General features: G+C 48.0%; 1 protein-coding gene across 1 annotated transcript in view; it reads left to right on the top strand.

Moving 5' to 3' along the window:
- Positions 1–23,428, top strand: part of LOC144602818 (uncharacterized) — a 31,625-nt gene extending 8,197 nt beyond the window's left edge. Inside the window, 11 exon segments of the mRNA XM_078415940.1 lie at positions 125–648; positions 650–676; positions 9,316–9,765; positions 9,857–9,952; positions 11,426–11,659; positions 16,423–16,445; positions 19,390–19,508; positions 22,735–23,261; positions 23,264–23,351; positions 23,354–23,385; positions 23,387–23,428. Of these exon segments, the coding sequence (XP_078272066.1) occupies positions 125–648; positions 650–676; positions 9,316–9,765; positions 9,857–9,952; positions 11,426–11,659; positions 16,423–16,445; positions 19,390–19,508; positions 22,735–23,261; positions 23,264–23,351; positions 23,354–23,385; positions 23,387–23,428 (2,162 nt within the window).
- Positions 23,429–24,868: the final 1,440 nt, after the last annotated feature.

The raw sequence follows: 24,868 nt of genomic DNA, 5'->3' as shown, positions 1-24,868 counted from the left end.
GTTGTCCGCCCGCCTGTGCCTGAGGCCGAGCGGCCTCTCCCCCGGTCCCGGGGCCGCGCTGCCCGAGTCTCCCCCCGACCCCCGGGGACTCTCTGATTCTCTGCTTCTCTGCTTCTCCCCCCAGTCTCCGTCACCCTGGATGTGGAAACAGCGGCTCAGGGGCTCGAGGTGTCTGAGGATCGGAAGAGGATGAGACGGACCCGGACCCGGAGGAGTCTCCCTGACACCGGGAAGAGGTTTACAGGCAGTGCGTGTGTGCTGGGATCGGAGGGATTCACATCGGGGAGACATTACTGGGAGGTGGAGGTGGCAGGGAGTGGGCGCTGGAGTCTGGGAGTCGCCGCAGAGTCTGTGGAGAGGAAGAGACCGGTCACACTGACCCCGGAGACTGGAGTCTGGAGCATCGGGCGGTGGGGTGGCCAGTTTGATGCAGTCACCTCCCCTCCATCCCGTCTCACCGCCCGTCCCATCCCCGGGAGGGTGGGAGTTTATCTCAGTTACGAGTCCGGGACAGTTTCATTTTACGACGCGGACACCAAGTCCCATCTCCACACCTTCACTGGGAATAAATTCACGGAGAAACTTTATCCTTTCTTCGAGCTTTGGTATGAAGACCAGTGGCTGAGAATCTGCTCCGGTTCCGCTCCGGGTGTGTAAAAGGGTCGGGTCCCGGGACCGGCGTCAGGAGCGGAGCTCAGGGGCTGTGGGGCAGAAACCCGGTGGACAACAGGTCGGCGCTGAACGGCTCCCATTTAATCCCCAAATTCCTCGTGGTAAAAACTTCAGTGAGCGCGGAAATAAAACCAGGGGGAATGTAAATGTGGGAAGAGAGAAATAAACAGCAAGTGGAATCAGAGCTGTCGATCCGTTCATTTCAACGCGTTAACCGCGTCACCTCTTGGTCCCGCCACTAGATGGCAGCAACGTCACGCGGTGCGACCACTGACCAGCTGTAACTTTGAGAATTAACTTTGACAATTGCAGAAACAGCGGGAATCTGATTTAATCAGTGATTTTTTGTCACCTGTTACCACACCTGCGGCCCAAACCACATGCATGGCTTAAAATGTGGAATAAAAGCAGAAATTGCCCAAAATACTCAGCAGGTCAGGCAAGGTGAAACAGACTTTACATTTCAGGTCTAATACCGACGACGAATGGTGTTTCCATTTGGATTTTCAGGATCTGTGTTTTTTTCAACTTTATCCAGTTGATTGGGTGATTGGAATGTGTGACTGAGCATAAACTGCCAACAAAAAACAGAAAACATTGTCGCCATTCAGCAGGTTGGGTAGTATACTATGGGCACAGCGCTGTGGAGTTTAAATATAGCACTATGGCCACAGCGCTATGCGTCACAGACTGTTCACGAAAATTCACGTTTACCAAGGGTGACCATCCCTGTGGGGTGCTGGGGGAATTAGATGCTGACGTTCAGATGAATTGTTAAACTCCAGTGACATCCGCACCATTGGATTAACTTAGTTTCGTATAGTTTAGTTCATTTCAGAGGTGCAGCTCGGAAACAGGCCCTTTAGCCCACCTAGTCCATGGCAAACCATCAACACTATGACCATTACCATCAACACTATCATACACACTCAGGGGACGTTTTAGAATTCGTAACGGAACCAATTAACCTACCAATGTGCACGTCTTTGAAATTTGGATGGAAACCAGATCACCTGGAGGAAACCCATGTGGTCACACGGAGAACGTACAAACTCTGTGCAGACAGCACCCGTAGTCAGGATTGAACCCTGACGCTGTATATCTAAAATTTAAGACACTTGGACAGGAACATGGATAGGAAAGGTTTAGAGGGTCGTGGGCCAAATGTGGGGCAGGTAGGACTAGTATAGATGGGGCATGTTGGTTGAGATGGGCAAGTTGGGCTGTTGGGACTGTTTCCACACTGTATGACTTAATTGGTGCATCAGGCTTGACTTGGTGTAAGGAATATTTGAATAATTGAGTAGGCAGCATCACCGGAGAACCTCAATAGGTGACATTTCAGATTGAGTCTGAAACATCGCCTATCCGTGTTCTCCAGAGATGCTGCCTGATGAGCGTTTGACTGCACTGGGCCTGTGCTCGCTGGAGTTTAGAAGAATGCGGGGGGACCTCATCCAAACATTCTAAATAATGAAAGGCTTGGATAGAGTGGAGATGATGTTTCCACCAGTGGGAGAGTCTAGGTCTAGAGGTCATAGCCTCAGAATTAAAGAAAGTTCTTTTGGGAAGGAGATGAGGAGGATTTTCATTTTGCCAGAGGGTAGTGAGTCTGTGGAATTCTTTCCCACAGATGGCTGTGGAGGCCATCAGTGGATGTTTTTACAGCAGAAATAGATAGATTCTTGATTATTTTGGATATCAGAGGTTATGGGGAGAAGGCAGGAGAATGGGGTTAGGAGGGAGAGAGAGATCAGCCATGATTGAATGGCGGAGTAGACAATGGGCCGAATGGTGGCGCAGCGGTAGAGTTGCTGCCTTACAGCGAATGCAGCGCCGGAGACTCAGGTTTGATCCTGACTACGGGTGCTGTACTGTACGGAGTTTGTATGTTCTCCCAGTTACCTGCATGGGTTTTCTCCGAGATCTTCGGTTTCCTCCCACACTCCAAAGACGTATGGGTTTGTAGGTTAATTGGCTGGGCAAATGTAAAAATTGTCCCTAGTGGGTGTAAGAATTGTGTTAATGTGCGGGGATCACTGGGCGGCGCGGAGCCGGTGGGCCGAAGGGCCTGTTTCTGTGCTATATCTCTAAATGTCCCAATTCTGCTCCTATCACTTGTGACCCGCTGAGTTACTCCAGCACTTTGTGTCCTTTTGAACATAATATTCTCGAGTGCAGCCTCACCAATGAGTTGGACAAAGTGAGTGCTGTGGTCTTTGCAGATGGGACACTGAAACATGTGAAGCTCCCACTGTCAGTCCATGCGTAGGTTGGGTGACTAAGTCAAGGGCTCCCAGGAGAATTTTTAATGAATGAACACGTTTAAACACGGCTGTTTGTCTATCCATTTTCACTGAACAGAATGATTTAGAAATAAACACAACTGTTTTGTTGAATGGCACTGTGGATAACTTCCTGGAACTTCACTTCTGCAACTTATGTTCATCCCCATGACCAAAGCTTCAAAGAGTTGCCAATCTTTGAGGCGGGGATGAGACTGGGGGAACGGGGCCCTTGTCACGTGCGGAGGGCAGGACAATGGGAGCGCCCTGAGTTACGTCACTCTGCTGTCACGTGCCGTGGGTGTGTGGTCGGATGAGCCTGTTGTCACGTGCCGGAGGGGAAGGGGGTGTGGACGGAGACAACTGAAGAAAAATATATCTTGAAAAACTCAGTCTGGCAACCCCAGATTTTAAAGAACTAGACGATATATCAAAACTAAGAATAATCCTTGGCGAAGGAAATACGGCACATCTTGGCGCACAATACGTAACAGCATGCCACAACCTGAGAGACAGTGAATGACCAACATGTACACATACACTCATACATAAATTGACACTAAGGAAATTAATATCAAGCTACTAAACTTGCCACCTTGCTGTATGTTTACAACTGCAAGAACGAGTAGCAATCGATAAAAGGCTATAAATGTATTGCGTGAATATATATATGTACATGTACAGGGCCATATCGACCCATGCATTGTATGCTTGTCTTTATATTCATGCATTTTAAATATGTATGATGCAATGTTCTATACTTTGGCAATATAATGATGTATCTTATCATGCCAATAAAGTCTTTTAAATTGAAATTGACAACTGTCGGGGGCGGGTTGAATGGAGATTTGGTGTCACGTGTCGGGGGCGGGTTGAATGGAGATCTGGTGTCACGTGTTGGGGCGGAGAATGGAGATCTGATGTCACGTGTCGGGGGAAAGGGAATGGGGTCTGCTGTCACGTGTCGGGGCGGGTGAAATGGGGTCCGGTGTCACGTGTCAAGCCGGTTGCATGGGGTTTGTTGTCACGTGTCGGGGGCGGGTCAATGGGGTCTGGTGTCGGGGGGAAAGGGAATGGGGTCTGCTGTCACGTGTCGGGGGCGGGTGAAATGGGGGGCGGGGAATGGGAGGAGGTGTCACGTATCGGGGCGGGAGAATGAAGATCCGGTGTCACGTGTCGGGGGCGGTTGAATGAGGTCTGGTGTCACGTGTCCGGGGCGGGTGAATGGCGACCTGGTGTCACGTGTCGGGGCGGAATAGCGGCGCCGGCTGGTGACGTGCAGTTGGGCGCGCAGGCGGGCGGGCGCCGGAGCAGAGGGGGTGAGTAACCATGGCGACCGGAGATGGGGGGGAGAGGAGGGCAACGGCGGGGCCCGTCTCCATGGAGGCGCGGCCTGGTCCCAACCTGGAGAGGGAAGAGGGAGGAAAAAGGGGAAGGGCGGGTTATGGGGAGGGAGGGAGGTGTTTGGGGAGGAGAAGTGAAGGGGAAAAGAGGAGGGGAGGAGGTGAGGGGTGAGAGGCGAAGGGAAAGGGGACGGAGCGGATGGGGAAGGGAAGGGAAGGGGGGTGGCTGAGGGGCGGGGAGGGGCGGGGAGGAGGGGTGGGGGAAGAGAGGTGAGAAAGGAGGGCAGGCAGAAGAGGAGAGGTTGAGGGGAGGGGGACAAGATGGGATACATAGATAAATAGACAATAGGTGCAGGAGGAGGCCATTCGGCCCTTCGAGCCAGGATCGCCATTCAATGTGGTCATGGCTGATCATTCTCAATCAGTGCCCTGTTCCTGCCTTCTCCCCATATCCCTTGGTTCCGCGAGCCCCTAGAGCTCTATCTAACTCTCTCTTGAATATATCCAGTGAATCCACAGATTCACAACTCTCTGGGTGAAAAGTTTTTCGTCATCTCAGTTCTAAATGGCCGACCCCTTATTCTTAAACTGTGTGTGACCCCTGGTTCTGGACTCCCCCAACACCGGGAACATGTTTCCTGCATCTAGCGTGTCTAATCCCTTCATAATTTTATGTGTTTCTATAAGATCCCCGCTCATCCTTCTAAATCCCAGTGAATACAAGCTCTGCAGCTCCATTCTTTCATCATATGACAGTCCCGCCGTCCCTGGAATTAACCTTGTGAACCTGCGCTGCACTCCCTCAATAGGAAGACAGCTCGTTCCACGTACCTACCACCCTTTGTATTAAAAAAGTGACCCCTCATATTCCTGTGAAATCTTTCCCCCGTCTCACCTTAAACCTGTGTCCTCTGGTTCTTGATTCCCCGACTCTGAGTAAAAGACTCTGTGCCTCTACCCTAGCTATTCACTTCAGGATCGTATACATCATCATAAGGTGACCCCTCATCCTCCTGCGCTCCAAGGAATAAAGTCCGAGCCTGTTCAACCTCTCCCTATTGCTCAGGCCCTCAAGTCCTGGCAACATCTTTGTAAAACTTCTCTGTAATCTTTCCAGTTTAACGACATGTATACATGAATGACACACAACATTCTACAAGAAGGACTGTGCGAAAAAGCGAGACTTTTATTCTGCAAATTCTGCAGGGGCATTGTAACTGTTCGTGCCAGCCCCAAACTGTGGTCCCAAATCGCCCCTTCCAGTTTTTAATCGTGTGATTTTTCTATTAACACAAGTTTGCTAGGAATGCAACTATTACATTACAGCTGGACTGTATATTTTAATTTAGTTTATTAATATAAACTGCAGATTCTGTTTCTAATATTGCAGCCTTTTCAATGACAATTTTAATGTTCTTTGAAATATTTTTGTGGGGTTTTTGAATTATTCATTGGATGCAAATGACACAAAACAGACATCTAAAGAGGGTTCTCGACCCAAAACATCACACATTCCTTCCATCCGGAGATGCCGCCTGTCCCGCTGAGTTACTCCAGCAATTTGTGTCTATGTTTGGTTTAAAGCAGCATTTGCAGTTCCTTCCTACCCACAAACAGACGATTTGGCCCAATCACGCATTTCTGGTCTTCATGCTCCAGGCACGCTTCCTCCTCAGTCTAAAACTATCGGCATAACCCCCTTTTTTGCTTTTTCCCTCGGGTGGCACAGTGGCCTAGATGGTAGTGCCGCTGCCCCACGGCGCCAGATACCAGGGTTTCCATCCTGACCTCGGGTACTGTCCGTGTGGAGTTTGCACATTCTCCCTGTGACTGCATGGGTTTCCTCCAGGTGCTCCGGTTTCCTCCCATATCCCAAAGACGTGTGGGTTCGTAAATGGAGGGGTGAGGGAGAGAGGAATGGAGGGGTGAGGGAGAGGAGGAGAGAGAAATAGAAGGGTGAGGAGGTGAAGAAGAGGAGTCGAGGGAGAGGAGGGGAAGGAGAGGGATGAGGGAGAGGTGGAGAGGAAGAGGGGTGAGGAGGAGGAGAGGTGAAGGAGAGGAAGAGGAGGGGTATGGAGGAGAGGTGGAGGAGAAGAAGACGGGGGGGCTTGTGAGGAGGTGCTGCAGGGAGAGGGAGAGGATGAGAGGGAATGGTGGAGAGGGAGAGGAGGAGGGATGAAGGAGAGGAAGGGGATGGTTGAGGGGGAGGAGGAGCAAAAGGAGGAGGGTTGATATTCACTGCCCTCTGAGAGATGCAACCTCTACACACCGCGTGGGAGGCCGCTCTGGAATGTTGGATCTCATGGAATCCGGGGTGAACTAGCGGATGGAACACAACATTACCTGAAGGTCACAGACAGAGGATGTTGGTAGTGGGTTGTTTTTCAGACTGGAGACAGAGTCCACTGTTCCTTATTTATATACACGATTGGGTGTGTATGTAGGTTGCACGGTTAGTCAGTTTGCAGATGAAACAAAAATTGGTGACATTGTGGAGAGTGAAGAAGGTTACCTGAGAGTAAATGGGATCCCTGTGAACTGGGCCAATGGGCTCAGGAACGGCAGGTGGGATTTATTCATGTGAAGGTGAGCCGATGCAGGTTGCTGAGACAAACCAGGGCAGGACATACACAGTAAATGGGGAGCTTTATAGAATGGAGAGATGTCGGGGTGCAGGTACACAGTGCCATGGAAGATGCAACAGTGACAGGCAGGGAGTTGAAGAATGTGTTCATTGCTCATTCTTTCAAACGTCAAGATATTAAAGACAGCGTTTGACACAATGAGGTTGTTGGCAAACTGGAGAGAGTGCAAGAAGATTTACGAGGACCCTATCGGGTCTGGAAGGGTTGTTTATCAGGAGAGTTTGCGCAGGTGGGGACATTTGACGTGCCGTGGAGCTGCAGGGAGACCCTTTGCCTCACAGGGTTACAGACCAGATTTCAAACCTTACCTCTGTTGCAGTCTGTTCGGAGTTTGCACGTTTTCCCTGTGACCACGTGGGTTTCCTGCAGGTGCTGCGGGTTTCTCCCACCTGCAAAAGGCAAGCGGGTCTGTTGGTTAATTGGCTTCGGTAAATTGCCCTCAGTGTTGCAACATTTAGCACAGTGGCATCTGTTTATAATGTGCATTGGGACAGTGGGCTGTGGCTCAGATTGAACCACGACAAGACTATTGCATTGTTCTTCCTGTATTCTGTGCCAAATCATGCCGTGGAACTTGTGGAGGTGTTTATTGCTGCGGCTCCTCATCCCCCTCCTCCACCCTCTCCGCCGGGCCTATAGCGGCGGCCCCGACCCCGACCGGCAGCGGCTCCACAAGGAGTGGCGGCGGCCAGGGCCGTCTTAACGCATGGGCTTGATGGGCACTTGCCCGGGGGCCCACGAGCATAGGGGCCCCATGCTGATCTGTGTATGTTAAGTGACTTGCAATAAATAAATACTACTTTAAAAATGTAAGTTCAATAAGTGTTTTTTTCGCAACATTTTCGGTCACTAAGTGCTTCTCACAGCGATCTGTAAGTGCTTTTCGCAACAATGTAGCACCCTAAGTCCATCGCTAAGTGCTTTTCGGTAACTGCTTTTCGCCGGCACGACAGGGGGGGGCTGGTAGGGAAAGGGGGGTGAGGGAGAATAATGGTAGGGGCCCCAGTACACTGCTTTGCCCGGGGGCCCATAATGTTGTAAAAACGGCCCTGGCTGCGGCTGCGGAGAGAGGCGGCCATGGAGGCCCGGAGCGGAGGAGGAGAGAGAAATGGAGGGGTGAAGGAGAGGAGGAGAGGGAAATGGAGGGGTGAGGGAGAGGAGGAGAGGGAGTGGAGGAGAGGTGAAGGAGAGGAAGAAGAGGAGGAGGAGGAGAGGTGGAGAGGAAAAGGGGGGTGATGAGGAGGTGCAGGGAGAGAATGAGAGGGAGAGGAGGGTGAAAGGGAGAGGAGGAGGAGGAGAGGGAGAGGGCGAGGAGAAGGATGAGGGAGAGGAGGAGAGGTGAAGGAGAGGAAGAGGAGGGGTAAGGGAGAGGTGGAGCAAGAGGAGGAGGGGTGATTCGGAGGTGTCCTCTTTGTTCAGGATACGGGGCTTCAACTCCACTCCACGTTGTTGTCCAGCCTCACTTACCCCCTCTGGCAGCTTGTTCCAGACACCCACGACCTTCTGTGTGAAAATGTTGTTCCTCAGGTTCCGATTAAATCTTGCACCTCTCACCACAAACCTGTGTCCTCGTTCTCGATTCCACTGTTCCGGGTAAAAGACTGTGCATTCACCCTGTCTATTCACCTCTTGATCTTATGCACTTCAGCCTCCTGCGCTCCAATTAATAAATCCTTCCCTGCCCAACCTCTCCCTTTCGCTCTGACCCTCAAATCCTGGCACCATCTTCGTGAATCTACTCTGCAGTTGTTTCCAACATTTTATCCTGCCTTACACTGTCCCAAGCGCTACTCTCCGCTTTCGTCTATATTCAGAACAGTTTAATGTGTAACTGACCCCTCCCTGTGTTAGAGAGCGGGGGAACCATCCATAGTTTCCGCAGGTGGATTTGTCCCCTTCCTTTAAAATGGTCGTAACGATGGTGACCCTCGGGTGCTCTGGCCGGCGCTCCTCTTCCCAGAGGAAGGCAGCCATTGATGGTGAAACTCACCAGCGCCTTCAGTGCACCTGCACAACCTTTGGCCGTCTGAGGAGAAGACTGTTTGAAGATCAGGACACAATTCGCAAGTCCTCAATCATTTTGTCACACACCTTCTGTCTTCTCATCTCTGGCCTTTGTCCAACCATCTGCCTATCAACGGCAAAACCCGCCTCTCGCAGTGTAATCAGTGTTTTGGGGGAACAGTGTGTGTGATAATGCCATTAAAATGCAGAATATATCTCATCTATCAATTCACAGATTTTAGTTATTTTTCTTTTTAAATGTTTCTGCAGGTTTCTGCTACTAAAATATGGACATGACCTACTACGGTTTCAAGGGCCGAGTGGTCTATCTTGCCCCTCTAGTATCTTTGATCAGCAGCTGCGCGAAAGGGAATGCGTTTTGAACCAGGAAGAGGTGGAGTTAAAATGGCTTCGAAAGACCAGTTCGAGAGTTTAACCGAGGAGGCAGTTTGTCCCATCTGCCTGGATTTCTTCACCGATCCGGTGTCACTGGAGTGTGGGCATAACTTCTGCCACTCCTGTATCACACAGAGTTGGGACAGGGAGGGGAGAAACTCCTGCCCGGAATGTAGAGAGGTGTTTACAGACCGCACCCTCAGGGTGAGTCGGGCCTTGGCGAGACTGGCTGAGAAAGCTCGAACACTGAGCCTGAATCGGACAGAGAAGGAAAGTAAACTTCACTGCGAGGAACATCAGGAAGAACTGAAGCTGTTTTGTGAAACTGACAAGAAGCTGATCTGCCTGGTTTGTGCAGCTGGGCGGGAACACAAGTCTCACAGCTTCATGCCGGTTAAAGAAGCCGTTGAAAACCAGAAGGTAAAAGCAAACCGATTTTAATCACATCATTGTTTAATTCCGTTTTTATTGTCTAACGCTTTTATTCTCCGATTTTCAAACACAATCGCAGGGTCAGGTTAAAGCTTCCATCCAGTCTCTCACAAAAGATAAATCAGAGATCCAGCAAATGGAGCAACAACAGAAAGAGAAGATTTCTGGAGTTCTGGTGAGGCTTTTAAGTTTCGATTTCCTGATCTTGTGCAGGTTTGATCCCTGTGAATCGTGCAATAACAGGGCAGCGCAGTGACACAAGTAGTGATGCTGTCTCCTAGTTCTGGCGAGCGGGTTCGATCCTGACCTCGGGTGCTGCATAGAAAATATGTGCAGGAATAGGCCATTCGGTATGATCATGGCTGATTATCCAAATTCAATACCTCGTTCCTGCTTTTTCCCCATATACCTTGATTCAATTAGCCCTAACAGCTACATCTAACTCTTGAAAACATCCATTGAATTGGCCTCCATTGCCTTTTGAGGCAGAGAATTCCATAGATTCACAACTCTTTGTAAATTTCCCTCGTGTGGGACGAATAAAGGAATATATTATTATTATATCGGTCCTAAATAGAAAATAGAAAAATAAGTGCAGGAGTAGGCCATTCGGCCCTTCGAGCCAGCACCACCATTCAATATGATCATGACCTATCCCTTATTCTTTAACTATAAACCCTGGTTCTGGACTCGCCCAACATCAGGAACATTTTTCCTGCATCTAGCCTCTCCAATCCCTAAAGAATTTTACATGTTTCTATAAGATCCCCTCTCATCCGTCGAAATTCCAGTGGATACAAGCCCAGTCGAACAATTCTTTCATTAGGTGTCAGTCCTGCCATCCCGGTAATTAACCTGATGAACCTACACTGCACTCCATCAATAGCAAGAATGTCCTTCCTTAATTTAGGAGACCAAAACTGCACACAATACTCCAGGTGTGGTCTCAACAGGACCCTGCACAACTGCAGTAGGACCTCCTTGCTCCTAAACTCAAATCCTCTCACAATGACGGCCAACATTGCCATTAGTTTTCTTCACTGCCTGCTTTATCTGCATGCTTACTTTCATTGACTGATGTACAAGGACACCCAGGTCTCATAGCACCTCCCCTTTTCCTAATCTGACACCATTCAGATAATAATCTGCCTTCTTGTTCTTGCCACAAAAGTGGATAACATCACATTTATCCACATTTTACTGCATCTGCCATGCATCTGCCCACTCACCCAACCTATCCAACTCACCCTGCAGCATCACAACATCCTCCTCGCAGCTCACACTGCCGCCCAGCTTTGTGGCATTCACAAATTTGGAGATATTACATTTAAATCCCTCGTCTAAATCGTTAAGATTTATTGTAAATAACTGCGGTCCCAGCAATGAGCCTTGTGGCACCCCACTAGGGGGCGGTGGACGGATAAATGGGAATTAATGGACACGTGAGAAGGAATAGGCAGCTGGGAATTGTATTAGGGGTAGAGGATTGATGGGTTGTAAGATTACCCTCATGATATTTTAGAAGCATTTAGAAAAACGATTGAATTGCCAAAGCAAATCAAAATGCACAGGCCAAATGTCACCAGTAAAGACGCGAGGAACCATAATCAGTGACATGAAATATTAATCTTCACCTTTCATTTCACAGGAACAGTCACACAACCTTCAGTCCAAGATCACGTCCCAGTTTGCTGACCTGCACCAGATTCTCACTGAGAAAGAGCAGCGTGTACTGGCAGATGTCCGGGAGGAAGAGAAGAGGATTCTGAATAGAATGAAGAAAAGTCTTGGAGCGATCGAAGAGAATTTAAAATCTATTCAGGAGGAACTCTTTAAGTTGCAGCAGCAGATGGATCAAAAGGACAATGTGGTGTTTCTGAAGGTGAGGGGTGACACTACAGTCTGGCGAAGTGAAAGGGCACAGTCACAAAATGGTGGAGACATTTCAGAAAAAAGGCGCCCGGGCCTCTGGCGCGGAGTCCGGCCCTGTTGCTTAGAAGGGTAGGGAAAGGAAGAAGAGAGCGATAGTAATAGGGGACTCTATAGTGACGGAGTCAGATAGGCGATTCTGTGGACGCAGTCGGGAGACCCGGATGGTGGTTTGCCTCCCTAGTGCCAGTGTCTGGGATGTGTCTGAGCGTGTCCAGGATATCCTGAAAGGGGAGGGAGAGGAGCCAGAGGTCGTGGTACATATAGGTACCAACAATATAGGTAGGATAAGGGAAGAGGTCCTGAAAGGAAAATTTAGGGGGCTAGGAAGGGAGTTAAAAAAAAGGACTTCCAAAACAATAATCTCAGGCTTACTGCCTGTGCCACGCGATAGTGAGAATAGGAATGGAGTGAGGTGGAGGATAAATACGTGGCTGAGGGACTGGTGCAGGGAGCAGGGATTCAAGTTTCTGGATCATTGGGACCTCTTCTGGGGGAAGTATGACCTGTACAAAAAGGACGGGTTGCATCTGAACCTGAGGGGAACCAATATCCTGGCGGGGAGATTTGCTAAGGTAATTGCAGAGACTTTAAACTAGTACGGTTGGGGGGAGGGACTCAAACACAGATAGCTAATAGGCAGTGTGTGAGGCAGGAGGCAGAAAAGGGAAACACTCAGACCCAATATGTAGGAGAGAAAGAAGGGAAAATAAATAAACTGAGAATAAGAAATGATGGGTCCCTTAAATGTGTATATTTTAATGCTAGGAGCATTGTAAGAAAGGTGGATGAGCTTAGAGCCTGGATTGACATCTGGAAGTATGATGTTGTGGCGATCAGTGAAACATGGTTGCAGGAGGGTTGCGATTGGCAATTAAATATTCCAGGATTTCATTGTTTCAGATGTGATAGAATCGGAGGGGCAAGAGGTGGGTGTGTTGCATTGCTTGTCAGGGAGGATATCACAGCAGTGCTTTGGCAGGACAGACTAGAAGGCTCGATTAGGGAGGCTGTTTGGGTGGAACTCAGAAATGAGAAAGGTTTAGCAACACTTATAGGGGTGTATTATAGACCGCCAAATAGGGAACGAGAATTGGAAGAGCAAATATGTAAGGAGATAGCAGATATTAGTGGTAAGCACAGTGATAGTGGGTGATTTCAATTTTCCGTACATAGACTGGGAATCACATTCTGTTAAAGGGCTGGATGGTTTTGAGTTTGTAAAATGTGTGCAGGATAGTTTTTTGCAACAATACGTAGAGGTACCTACCAGAGAAGGGGCAGTGTTGGACCTCCTGTTGGGAAATGAGACGTATGTGTTGAGGAGCACTTTGGGTCTAGTGATCACAATGCCATTAGTTTCAATATAATTATGGAGAAGGTCAAATCTGGACCAAGGGTTGAGATTTTGGATTGGAGAAAGGCTAATTTTGAGGAGATGAGAAAAGATTTAAAAGGAGTGAAATGGGACATTTTGTTTTATGAAAAGGATATAATAGAGAAATGGAGGATATTTAAAGGTGAAATTTTGAGAGTACAGAGTCTTTATGTCCCTGTTCGGTGGAAAGGAAAGAATAATAATTTGAAAGAGCCGTGGTTTTCCAGGGAAATTGGACACTTGGTTCGGAAAAAGAGGGAGATATACAATAAATATAAGCCGCAGGGAGTAAATGAGGTTCTTGAGGAATATAAAGAATGTAAAAGGAATCTTAAGAAGGAAATTAGAAAAGCGAAAAAAAGATATGAGGTTGCTTTGGCAAGTAATGTAAAAGTAAACCCCAAGGGGTTCTACAGATATGTCAATAGTAAAAGGATAGCGAGGGATAAAATTGGTCCATTAAAGAGTCAGAGTGGACAGCTATGTGCTGAGCCGGAAGAAATGGGGGATATATTAAACAATTTCTTTTCTTCGGTATTCACCGAGGAGAAGGATATTGAATTATGTGAGGTAAGCGAAACAAGTAGAGTAGTGATGGAAATTATGAGGATTAAAGAAGAGGAGGTACGGACACTTTTGAAAAATATAAAAGTAGATAAGTCTCCAGGTCCTGATAGGATATTCCCTAGGACATTGAGGGAAGTTAGTGCAGAAATAGCAGGGGCTATGACGGAAATATTTCAAACGTCATTAGAAACGGGGATGGTGCCGGAAGATTGGCGCATTGCGCATGTTGTGCCTTTGTTTAAAAAAGGTTCTAAAAGTAAACCTAGCAATTATAGACCTGTTAGTTTGACCTCTGGTGGGAAAATTAATGGAAAAGATACTTAGGGACAATATATATAATTATATGGATAAACAAGGCCTGATTAGAAACAGTCAACATGGATTTGTGCCTGGAAGGTCATGCTTGACTAATCTTCTTGAATTTTTTGAAGAGGTTACCAGGGAAATTGATAGGGGCAAGGCTGTGGATGTTGTCTATATGGACTTTAGTAAGGCATTTGACAAGGTTCCACATGGTAGGTTGATTAAGAAGGTTAAATCGTTGGGTATTAATAGTGAGATTGCAAGATGGATTCAACAATGGCTGAATGGGAGATACCAGAGGGTAATGGTTGACAACTGTATGTCAGGTTGGAGGCCAGTGTCTAGTGGAGTACCCCAAGGAGCTGTGTTGGGTCCACTGTTGTTTGTCATTTACATTAATGATCTGGATGATGGTGTGGCAAATTGGATTAGTAAATATGCAGATGATACTAAGATAGGTGGTGTAGTTAATAATGAAGTAGAGCTTCAAAGTCTACAGAGAGACTTGGGCCTTTTGGAAGGGTGGGCTGAAAGATGGCAGATGGAGTTTAATGCTGATAAGTGTGAGGTGCTGCATTTTGGTAGGACAAATCAAAATAGGACGTACAGGGTAAATGGTAGGGAATTGAGGAATGCAGTGGAACAGAGGGATCTGGGAATAACTGTGCATTGTTCCCTGAAGGTGGAATCTCATGTGGATAGGGTGGTGAAGAAGGCGTTTGGTATGCTTGCCTTTATAAATCAGAGCATCGAGTATAGAAGTTGGGATGTAATGTTAAAATTGTACAGGACATTGGTGAGGCCGAATCTGGAGTATGGTGTGCAGTTCTGGTCGCCAAATTATCGGAAGGATGTCGACAAAATGGAGAGGGTACAGAGGAGATTTACAAGAATGTTGCCTGGGTTTCAGCACTTAAGCTACAGAGAGAGGTTGAACAGGTTGGGTCTTTATTCTTTGGAGCGTAGAAGGTTGAGGGGGGACTTGATAGAGGTTTTTAAAATTTTAAGAGGGTCGGACAGAGTTGACGTGGGTAGGCTTTTCCCCTTGAGAGTGGGGAAGATTCCAACAAGGGGACATAACTTTAGAATTGAGGGACAAAAGTTTAGGGGTAACATGAGGGGTAATTTCTTTACTCAGAGGGTGGTGGCTGTATGGAATGGGCTTCCGGTGGAAGTGGTGGAGGCAGGCTCGCTTTTATTATTTAAGAGTAAATTGGATAGGTATATGGATGAGAGGGGATTGGAGGGTTATGGTCTGAGAGCAGGTAGATGAGACTAGGTCAGAGAGAGTGGTCGGCGTGGACTGGTAGGGCCGAACGGGCCTGTTTCCGTGCTGTAGTTGTTATATGGTTATATGGTTATATGCTGCCTTTACCAGTAATTGAGAACTGGGTAAATGGTCTTTCTGTTCCAGCTGTTGTTGTTCCCAAACTAAATTGTCCCCCGCATAATCTATGGGATCTCAGGACTGCCTGGCCGGAATGTAGAGAGGTGTTTGTGGAGTTCAGAACTACGACGGGTGATCCTATATCTGATCGCTGAATGGACAGAGGGCAGTAAATCTCGGGGACTCTCCAACCAAGAGACTCTGAGAGGTTTAACCTGTTAGACGTATTTATACCAGAGGAAGATACCTTTTTGAAAGTTCAGGGAACTGAAATCAAAGGGAATGGGACAAAGCGGAGCAGTTCAGTCCTGGGCTAGATCAGCCATGACCACATTGTGGGGATTAACATTGAAATCTAGAACGTGGCGCACACAGCAGATTGATCATCTACATCCGGTTCCCATCAGCGGTGGGCGGTCACCTTGGGGGAACTTGCTCTGTTTGTTTTACCCACCTTTGTTCACCATAGAATGACATCCTATCCTACATCATAGACAGGCCATTCGGCCCATCCTATCCAGTCAACATTTCTGCTCCACTCAAAATCCCTCCCATCTACTCACCACACTCGGTAACAATACCCCGAATTCCAGGAGTGCTTACGTGATTATCCCACTGGCTGCTGTTGGCTTGAGTCCCTCCAATGCAAGTGAGGTCCATGTTCTCATGACTGGTTTCCTTTCAGTATTTGTTAAAGACCGCGTTACATTTCAGGTTTGATTTTTGCTCTCCCATCGATTAGAGATATTATTTCATCCTCAGCCATTTAAATCCACCGATAAACTTAAATCCTATCTCATCATTCCTGACATCTTCCCCAGATAAACTCCCACGACCTGCCCAGTCTTTGCATTGAGTTCCATCCTCTCGGTTATGGTGTCATTCTCATGAATATTCCTTATGCTTTTCCCCATCGTTCTACGTCTCGATGGAAATGTCCGCTTTCTATCTGCATGACAGCGGCGATAAGAGTTGGGAAATGGGTTTTATCAGAGGGTTGTGGAAATATGGACAAATTTCCACTGTCGGGATGAGGACGGTCCATCTCAGTCAATTGAGATTTGTGTTTTATTTCTTTCAGGAGGAAGCTGGTCGCAAGCGAAGGTAGGACATGCTCTTGACGGAAACAATGTAAGGTTTTGTAACATTGCACCTTATTGTAACATTGCACCTTATTGTAACATTGTAATATTGCACCTTATTGTAACATTGCACCTTAACAGCAGGGGGACCAACATTCCGGCAGGCAGGTTTGCTAGTGCTGCATGTGTGGCTTCAAACTGAGTAGTGAGGGGGAGGGGTTGACAAATTGGGAATATAAAGATGGAGTTAAAGGGGAAGCGAAAACAGTAGAAATTGCAAAGGACTCTTGAATAAATGGGAAGGGAAGTTCTAGATGGGATAAGAAAGCAAGGTCAAGGAAAATTGTAACTGGTGTAAGAGGGGAGGTGAATACCGAAGGTAAAGTGTTGTATTTAAATGCGCGAAGTATAAAAAATAAAGTGGATGAGCTTGAGACTCAGTTAGACATTCGCAAGTATGATGTTGTGGGAATCATGGAGACATGGCTACAAGAAGACCAGGGCTGGGAACTGAATATTCAGGGGTACACAATGTATAGAAAAGGCAGACAGGTGGGCAGAGGGGGTGGGGTCGTTCTGTTGGTAAGGAATGATATTCACTCCCTTGCAAGGAGTGACATAGAATCAGTAGATGTTGAATCAGTATGGATAGAAATGAGGAATAGTAAGGGTAAGAAGACCCTAATGGGAGTTATCAACAGGCCCCCAAACAATAGCCTCGACATAGGGTGCAAGTTGAATCAAGCGCTAAAATTGGCATGTCGCAAAGGTAATGCTACGGTAGTTATGGGAGATTTCAACATGCAGGTAGACTGGGAAAATCAGGTTGGCAATGGACCCCAGGAAAGAGAGATTGTGGAGTGCCTCCGAGATGGATTCTTAGAACAGCTTTAGATTTTAGATTTAGAGATACAGCACAGAAACAGGCCCTTCGGCCCACCGGGTTCGCGCCGCCCAGCGATCCCCGCACACTAACATATCCTACATCCACTAGGGACAATTTTTACATTTGCCCAGCCAATTAACCTACATACCTGTACGTCTTTGGAGTGTGGGAGGAAACCGAAGATCTCTGAGAAAACCCATGCAGGTCACGGGGAGAACATACAAACTCCGTACAGACGGCGCCCGTAGTCAGGATCGAACCTGAGTCTCTGGCGCTGCATTCGCTGTAAGGCAGCAACTCTACTGCTGCGCCACTGTGCCGCCACTGGACTGGAGCCTACCAGGAAGAAGGCAATTCTGGATTTAGTGTTGTGTAATGTACCTGATCTGATAAGGGGACTCGAGGTAAAAGAGCCATTAGGAGGCAGTGATCACAATATGATAAGTTTTACTCTACAAATTGAGAGGGAGAAGGGAAAATCGGTAATGTCAGTATTACAGTGCAGCAAAGGGGATTACAGAGGCATGAGGCAGGAGCTGGCCAAAATTGACTGGAAGGAGGCCCTAGCAGGGAAGATAGTGTAACAGCAATGGCAGATATTCCTGGGAATAATGCAGAAGTTGCAGGATCAATTTATCCTAAAGAGGAGGAAAGATTCTAAGGGGAGTAAGAGGCACCCATGGCTGACAAGGGAAGTCAAGGACAGCATAAAAATTAAAGAGAAGAAGTATAACATAGCAAAGAAGAGTGGGAAGCCAGAGGATTGGGACTCTTTTAAATCACAATAGAAGATAGCTAAGAAGGCAATACGGGGAGAAAGGATGAGGTACGAGGGTAAACTAGCCAATAATATAAAAGCTTTCTTAGTTATGTAAAGAGGAAAAAAATAGTCAAGGCAAATGTGGGTCCCTTGAAGACAGAAGCAGGGGAATTTATTATGGGGAACAAGGAAAGCAAAGAGTGGGGATAAATGGGTCCCTTTCAGAATGGGAGCCAGTGACTAGTGGGTTACCGCAAGGCTCGGTTCTGGCACCGCAGCTATTTACAATATACATTAATGACTTGGATGAAGGGATTAAAAGTACCATTAGCAAATTTGCAGATGATACAAAGCTGGGTGGTAGTGTGAACTGAGGAAGATGCTATGAGGTTGCAGGGTGACTTCGACAGGTTGTGTGAGTGGGCGGATGCATGGCAGATGCAGTTTAATGTGGATAAGTGTGAGGTTATCCACTTTGGTAGTAAGAATAGGAAGGCAGATTATTTTCTGAATGGTGTCAAGTTAGGAAAAGGGGACATACAACGAGATCTGGGTGACCTAGTGCATCAGTCACTGAAAGGAAGCATGAAGGTAAAGCAGGCAGTGAAGAAAGCCAATGGAATGTTGGCCTTCACAACAAGAGGAGTTGAGTATAGGAGCAAAGAGGTCCTTCTGCAGTTGTACATGGCCCGAGTGAGACTGAACCTGGAGTACTGTGTGCAGTTTTGTTCTCCAAATTTGAGGAAAGATATTCTTGCTATTGAGGGTAGGTTTACTAGGTTAATTCCCGGAATGTCGTGACTGTTATATGTTGAAAGACTGGAGCGACCAGGCTTGTATACACTAGAATTTAGAAGGATGAGAGGGGATCTTATTGAAACATATAAGATTATTAAGGGTTTGCACAGGTTAGAGGCAGGAATCATGTTCCCAATGTTGAGGGTGTCCAGAACCAGGGGCCACAGTTTAAGAATAAGGGGTAGGCCGTTTAGAACAAAGATGAGGAAAAACCTTTTCAGTCAGAGAGTTGTAAATCTGTGGAATTCTCTGCCTCAAAAGCCAGTGGAGGCCAGTTCTCTAAATGCATTCAAGAGAGAGCTAGATAGAGCTCTTAAGGATTGTGGAGTCAGGGGGTATGGGGAGAAGGCAGGAACGGGGTACTGATTGAGAATGATCAGCCATGATCACATTGAATAGTGGTTCTGGCTCGAAGGGCCGAATGGCCTCCTGCTGCACCTATTGTACATTGTCTATTGTTTTGTTGAACAGCCCAATATATTTCTAACGCTCAGTTTATAACCAGCTGTTAAATATTTGCAGAGTTCGTGATGAAGCCAAACCACAGTCGGAGGCAGATGGTAACTTGCTGATTGAAAAGTTTGAAACTCCTTTTTTGTACAACACGGTATTGGCAGAAACATCTGATGCCATCAAGCAAGGTAAAGCTTATACCTTTTCCATTGTTCTTGTTTCTGACATCTTTAAGTAATGCGTCGATGCAAACATTAATGGTATTTTGGACTGAAGGGAAATTGAAGATTTGATCTACCACCAAACACAGCTGCAGAAAAGCATGACAGAGTCAGAGAGCTGTGTCACACAGAAACAGGCCCTTTGACTCGACATGACCATGCCAACCAAGTTGCCCAACCGAGCTTGTCCCACTTGCCCGAGTCTGACACATATTCTTCCAAGTCGTTCTATCAACGTATTCACCCAACTGTCTGTAAAAGGTCGTCATTATACCGCCCTCGACCATTTCCTCTGTCAGTTCGTTCCGTACATACACAATGCATTGACTGAAAAAGCTGCTCCTTTTTACTGTTTCCACTCTCACCTTGAACTGATGTACTCTAGGTTTAGACTCTCCTTCCTTTGCTAAAATACTGTGGCTATTCACCTCATCTGTGCAGCTTATATAGATCTGATACACAACTCTTAAAGCACCCTGATGGGCTCCAAAGACAAATGTCCCTGCCTGTCCAACGTCTCCCTTCAGGCCTGATTAAATTGTCGAAAAAATCTTTTTGCACCCTCTCCAATTTACAAACAACCTCGTGTCAAATGCTGTATTTAATATCCTGACCTATGAACGCATGAGCGACAAACACATTCTTCACCTCCCTGCCTGTCACCGTTGCATCTTCCATGGCACGGTGTACCTGCACCCCGACATCTCTCCGTTCTATAAAGCTCCCCGTTTACTGTGTATGTCCTGCCCTGGTTTGTCTTAGCAAAGTGCATTGCCTCACCTTCACATGAATAAATCCCACCTGCCGTTCCTGAGCCCATTGGCCCAGTTTACAGGGATCCCATTTACTCTCAGGTTACATTCTTCACTCTCCACAATGTCACCAATTTTACTTCCATATGCAAACTGACTAACCGTGCAACCTACATACACACCCAATCATGTATATAAATAAGGAACAACAGTGGGCTCTGTCTCCAGTCTGAAAAACAACCCTCTACCAACATCCTCTGTCTGCTACCTTCAGGTAATGTTGTGTTCCATCAGCTAGTTCACCCCGGATTCCATGAGATCCAACCTTCCAGAGCAGACTCCCATGCGGTGTGTAGAAGTTGCATCTCTCGGAGGGCAGTGAATATCTGGCATGTTGTGCCCAGGGTGGTGGTAAAAAGCTGAGTTGTTGGATATGTGCAACTTGGCTACAATAAATATGTGATAGATCAAAAATATAAGATTATGGGGAACTCACACGGAAGAGGAATTGGTGCCAGCTTAGATCAGCCATGATCACATTGAATGGAGGGGCAAGCCTGAGGAGCAGATTCTAATCCTGCTCCTGTTTTCTTGTGTTCCTTTCCTCCTGTGTACCGATAAATTGACAGACTTGAGACAGAGGGAATGCAGCAAAGATTAACAATACTTGTCCCTGGGACAATGAGTTTGCTGTGTGGTGTGAGATTGAGTAGACCAGGCCTGTGTACTCGAGTGTTTGGGTGTATTAGAGGAGATCTCAGTGAAACACAGAGTTCTTACAGGGCTCAGTGGGCTGGATGCAGTGAGGATGGTTCCCCTGTCAGAGGGGTCTGGAGAGCAGGCACTCTCAGAATGTGGGCTGCAACGTGTAGCACAGAGATAAGGAGACATTACTGCACGCAGAGACTGGGGAACGACCCTGCACTGGTGGCTGTGGAGACTCAGTCATTCAGTGCTCTTGGAGCTGAGAGCCGTGGTTATTACATTACAGATTCTGGCCCTTCGGCCCATCGTGTCCATGACCATCTTTTCCCCAGCTATACAAATCGATTTGCCCACATTCCATCGTCATTCTTCTCCACCTCACCTATTTAAGTACCTCCAATATATTGATGATATCTCACTCCGCCACCCCCTCTGTAGCATGTTCCCGATATCACCCACTCTCAGAGTAAATCTATGTACTAAACCTCTCGTTTGTTTGTTTGTTCCTGAACTACAGCGAAAATGGTACACGACAGCATGACGATTTTAAGCCCACCTTTCTCACCGTCATCCCTTTGGTGCTAATGGAAGATGTTTCATTGAAATCGGTGTTATATTTTTTGTTATTCACATTTTAAATCTCTTAGGGAGGTGGGGTAGACGGAGGGAGAGGGGGGTGGGGTGAGGGAGGGAAGGAGGGGGAGAGGTGGGGAAGAGAGGGTGCTGCACCAATGCAGGAGAGGTTTGGGCCCAACGTGTCCACTTGGTCTAGTAAAACCTAAATTTCAGATATACTTTTAAATTCTTTGCTCTTAATATAAACCTGCACTCTCGTGATTTGATATCCCTGCATGCGAATATGGTCACATCCAAGCCATGATCATATAACATAAACAGCAAAGGTTGCAGCACCGATCTCTGCTGCACACCACCAGCCACAGACCTTCAAGCAGAAGAATCATCCTTCTACCGCTACCTTCTACTTCCAACCACCAAGCCACTTGTGGATCCATTTCACCAGCTCGCCTTGGATTCCACCTGCCTTCGCTTTCTGGACCAGCCTTGCACGCGGAACATTGTCAAGTCCCTCAGTGAAGTTCATATATTGGTTCACAATGAGATCAATGTGTTAGTTGTACACACCCATCAAATCCACCCGTGAATCCACTCTCTTTCCACGACCCCACAACCACAAGTCTCCACCCATTCTGTCCAACACCCGATCATTCAACCTCTGCTTCCTTCCATGGTCCAAGACACCCCTCCCTCTCCCTCACCCTCCACTCTAAGAAACAGGGGCAGGTCATCTGGCCCCTCGTGTCTGCCCCCTTTCACTGATCATGACGACCTCACCACGCTCCTCTACCTCCTCTATAAACTCCTCAAATTAGCTCTCACCTCAATATCCTCGTGCTCGGATCTGCCTCCATATGTGAGTACGCCCCCCCCCCCCCCCCCCTTCGTTTCTCCTTCACCACCGCAATCTCGCAATTATCCTCACTCTCCACACTCGTCCGCCCTCCCGCACCTCACGAAATTCCCCTCGCCATCTCTGGATTAAAGACTCCGGGGGAGATGTCTGTGTCCACCCGATGTGGTTGTGGGTGAAACCCCGGGCAGGGTTTCAGTTGTCCGCCCGCCTGTGCCTGAGGCCGAGCGGCCTCTCCCCCGGTCCCGGGGCCGCGCTGCCCGAGTCTCCCCCCGACGACTCTCTGATTCTCTGCTTCTCCCCCCAGTCTCCGTCACCCTGGATGTGGAAACAGCGGCTCAGGGGCTCGAGGTGTCTGAGGATCGGAAGAGGATCAGATGGACCGAGACCTGGAGGAGTCTCCCTGACACCGGGAAGAGGTTTACAGTCAGTGTGTGTGTGCTGGGATCGGAGGGATTCACATCGGGGAGACATTACTGGGAGGTGGAGGTGGCAGGGAGTGAGGGCTGGTGTCTGGGAGTCGCCGCAGAGTCTGTGGAGAGGAAGAAAAAAGTCACACCGACCCCGGAGACTGGAGTCTGGAGCATCTGGCGGTGGGATGACGAGTTTGGTGCACTTACCCGCCCTCCATCCCGTCTCCCCGCCCGTCCCATCCCCGGGAGGGTGGGAGTTTATCTCAGTTACGAGTCCGGGACAGTTTCATTTTACGACGCGGACACCAAGTCCCATCTCCACACCTTCACTGGGAATAAATTCACGGAGAAACTTTACCCTATCCTCGGGCCTTATTGGGATGAAAACTGGCTGAGAATCTGCTCCGGTTCCGCTCCGGGTGTGTAAAAGGGTCGGGTCCCGGGACCGGCGTCAGGAGCGGGGCTCAGGGGCTGTGGGGCAGAAACCCGGTGGACAACAGGTCGGCGCTGAACGGCTCCCATTTAATCCCCAAATTCAGCGTCGTAGAAACCCCAGTGAGCGCGGAAATAAAACCAGGGGGAATGTAAATGTGGGAAGAGAGAAATAAACAGCAAGTGAAATCAGAGCTGTCGATCCGTTCATTTTAACGCGTTAACCGCGACCGTCAACGGAAGAGAAATCACTTTTGTGAAAATATAAAGATTGAAACAACCGCCCTTCCCGCGGGTTCAGCAGCGGCCGCGGGCGGCGGGTCCTGAGCTCCGGGCTCCCCCGGGTTCTAAAGTTTGTAGTTCGATGTCGATACATAGATCGTTCTTCATTCAGTCGCCACCAGACCCCTCCCCCACCTCTCCCTCAGTTACATCAAGTCTGTATCGCTGCTGCTTCCTGCTTTTGTTCACCGCATTAAGTTCATAAGTGATAGGAGTAGAATTAGGCCATTCGGCCCATCAATTATACCCCGCAATTCAATCATGGCTGATCTATCTCTCCCTCCTAACCCCATTCTCCTGCCTTCTCCTCATAACTCCTGACACCCACATTAATCAAGAATCTATCTGTCTGCCTAAAATATATTAACTGACTTGGCCTCCACAGCCTTTTGTGGCAGAGAATTCCGCCGATTCACCACCCTCTGACAAAATAAATTCCTCCTCATCTCCTTCCTAAAAGAACGTCGTTTAATTCTGAGGCTGTGACCACTTGTCTTCGACTCTCCCACTAGTGGAAACATCCTCTCCACATCCACTCTATCGAAGCCTTTCACTATTCTGTATGTTTCAATGAGGTCCTCCCTCATTCTTCTAAACTCCAGCGAGTACAGGCCCAGTGCAGTCAAATGTTCATCATATGTTAACTTTCTCATTCCTGTGATCATTCATGTAAACGTCCCCTGGACCCTCTCCAGAGCCAGCACATCCTTCCTCAGATATGGTGCCCAGAATTACTCACATTATTTGAAATGCGGCCAGACCAGCGCCTTATAGAGCCTCAGCATTTAACGCTTCATCTCCCTCACCTCTCCCAGGCACATCATGTCTGTATCGGTGCTGCTTCCTGCTCTCGTTCACCGCTTTAACGCTTCACCTCCCTCAGTGGTCAATTTAATTTTGTCACATACACATAAATGCGCAGTGAAATGAAACATTACCCACAGTCCAACAATAAGAGCAATAAAAATAAGCAATAACACACACACAATCACAAACCAACACCAAACAAAATGAATCATCCATCACAGTGAGTCTCCTCCAGTCCCCTCCTCACTGTGATGGAAGGCCAGAATGTCTTTTCTCTTCCCCTGCCGTCTTCTCCCGCGGTCAGGCTGTTGAAGGTGCCACGTTCCAGGCCGCGCCGGACGGTGAATGGTCCGCAGCGGGCCGACCCAAGCCCCGCGATCCGGGGCGGGCGAAGACGCTGCCGCTGCCGGAGCTCCTGATGTCGGCCCCCGCCCAGGGAGATGCGAGCTTCCGATATCCACGCGGCCGAAGCCTCCGGAGCTGCTCCCGCAGCGCCACCACAGCCTC

Source organism: Rhinoraja longicauda, chromosome 19 (assembly GCF_053455715.1).
Source record: "Rhinoraja longicauda isolate Sanriku21f chromosome 19, sRhiLon1.1, whole genome shotgun sequence".
In the NCBI taxonomy this organism is placed as follows: domain Eukaryota; kingdom Metazoa; phylum Chordata; class Chondrichthyes; order Rajiformes; family Arhynchobatidae; genus Rhinoraja; species Rhinoraja longicauda.
This window is presented reverse-complemented; position numbering and strand designations above follow the sequence as displayed.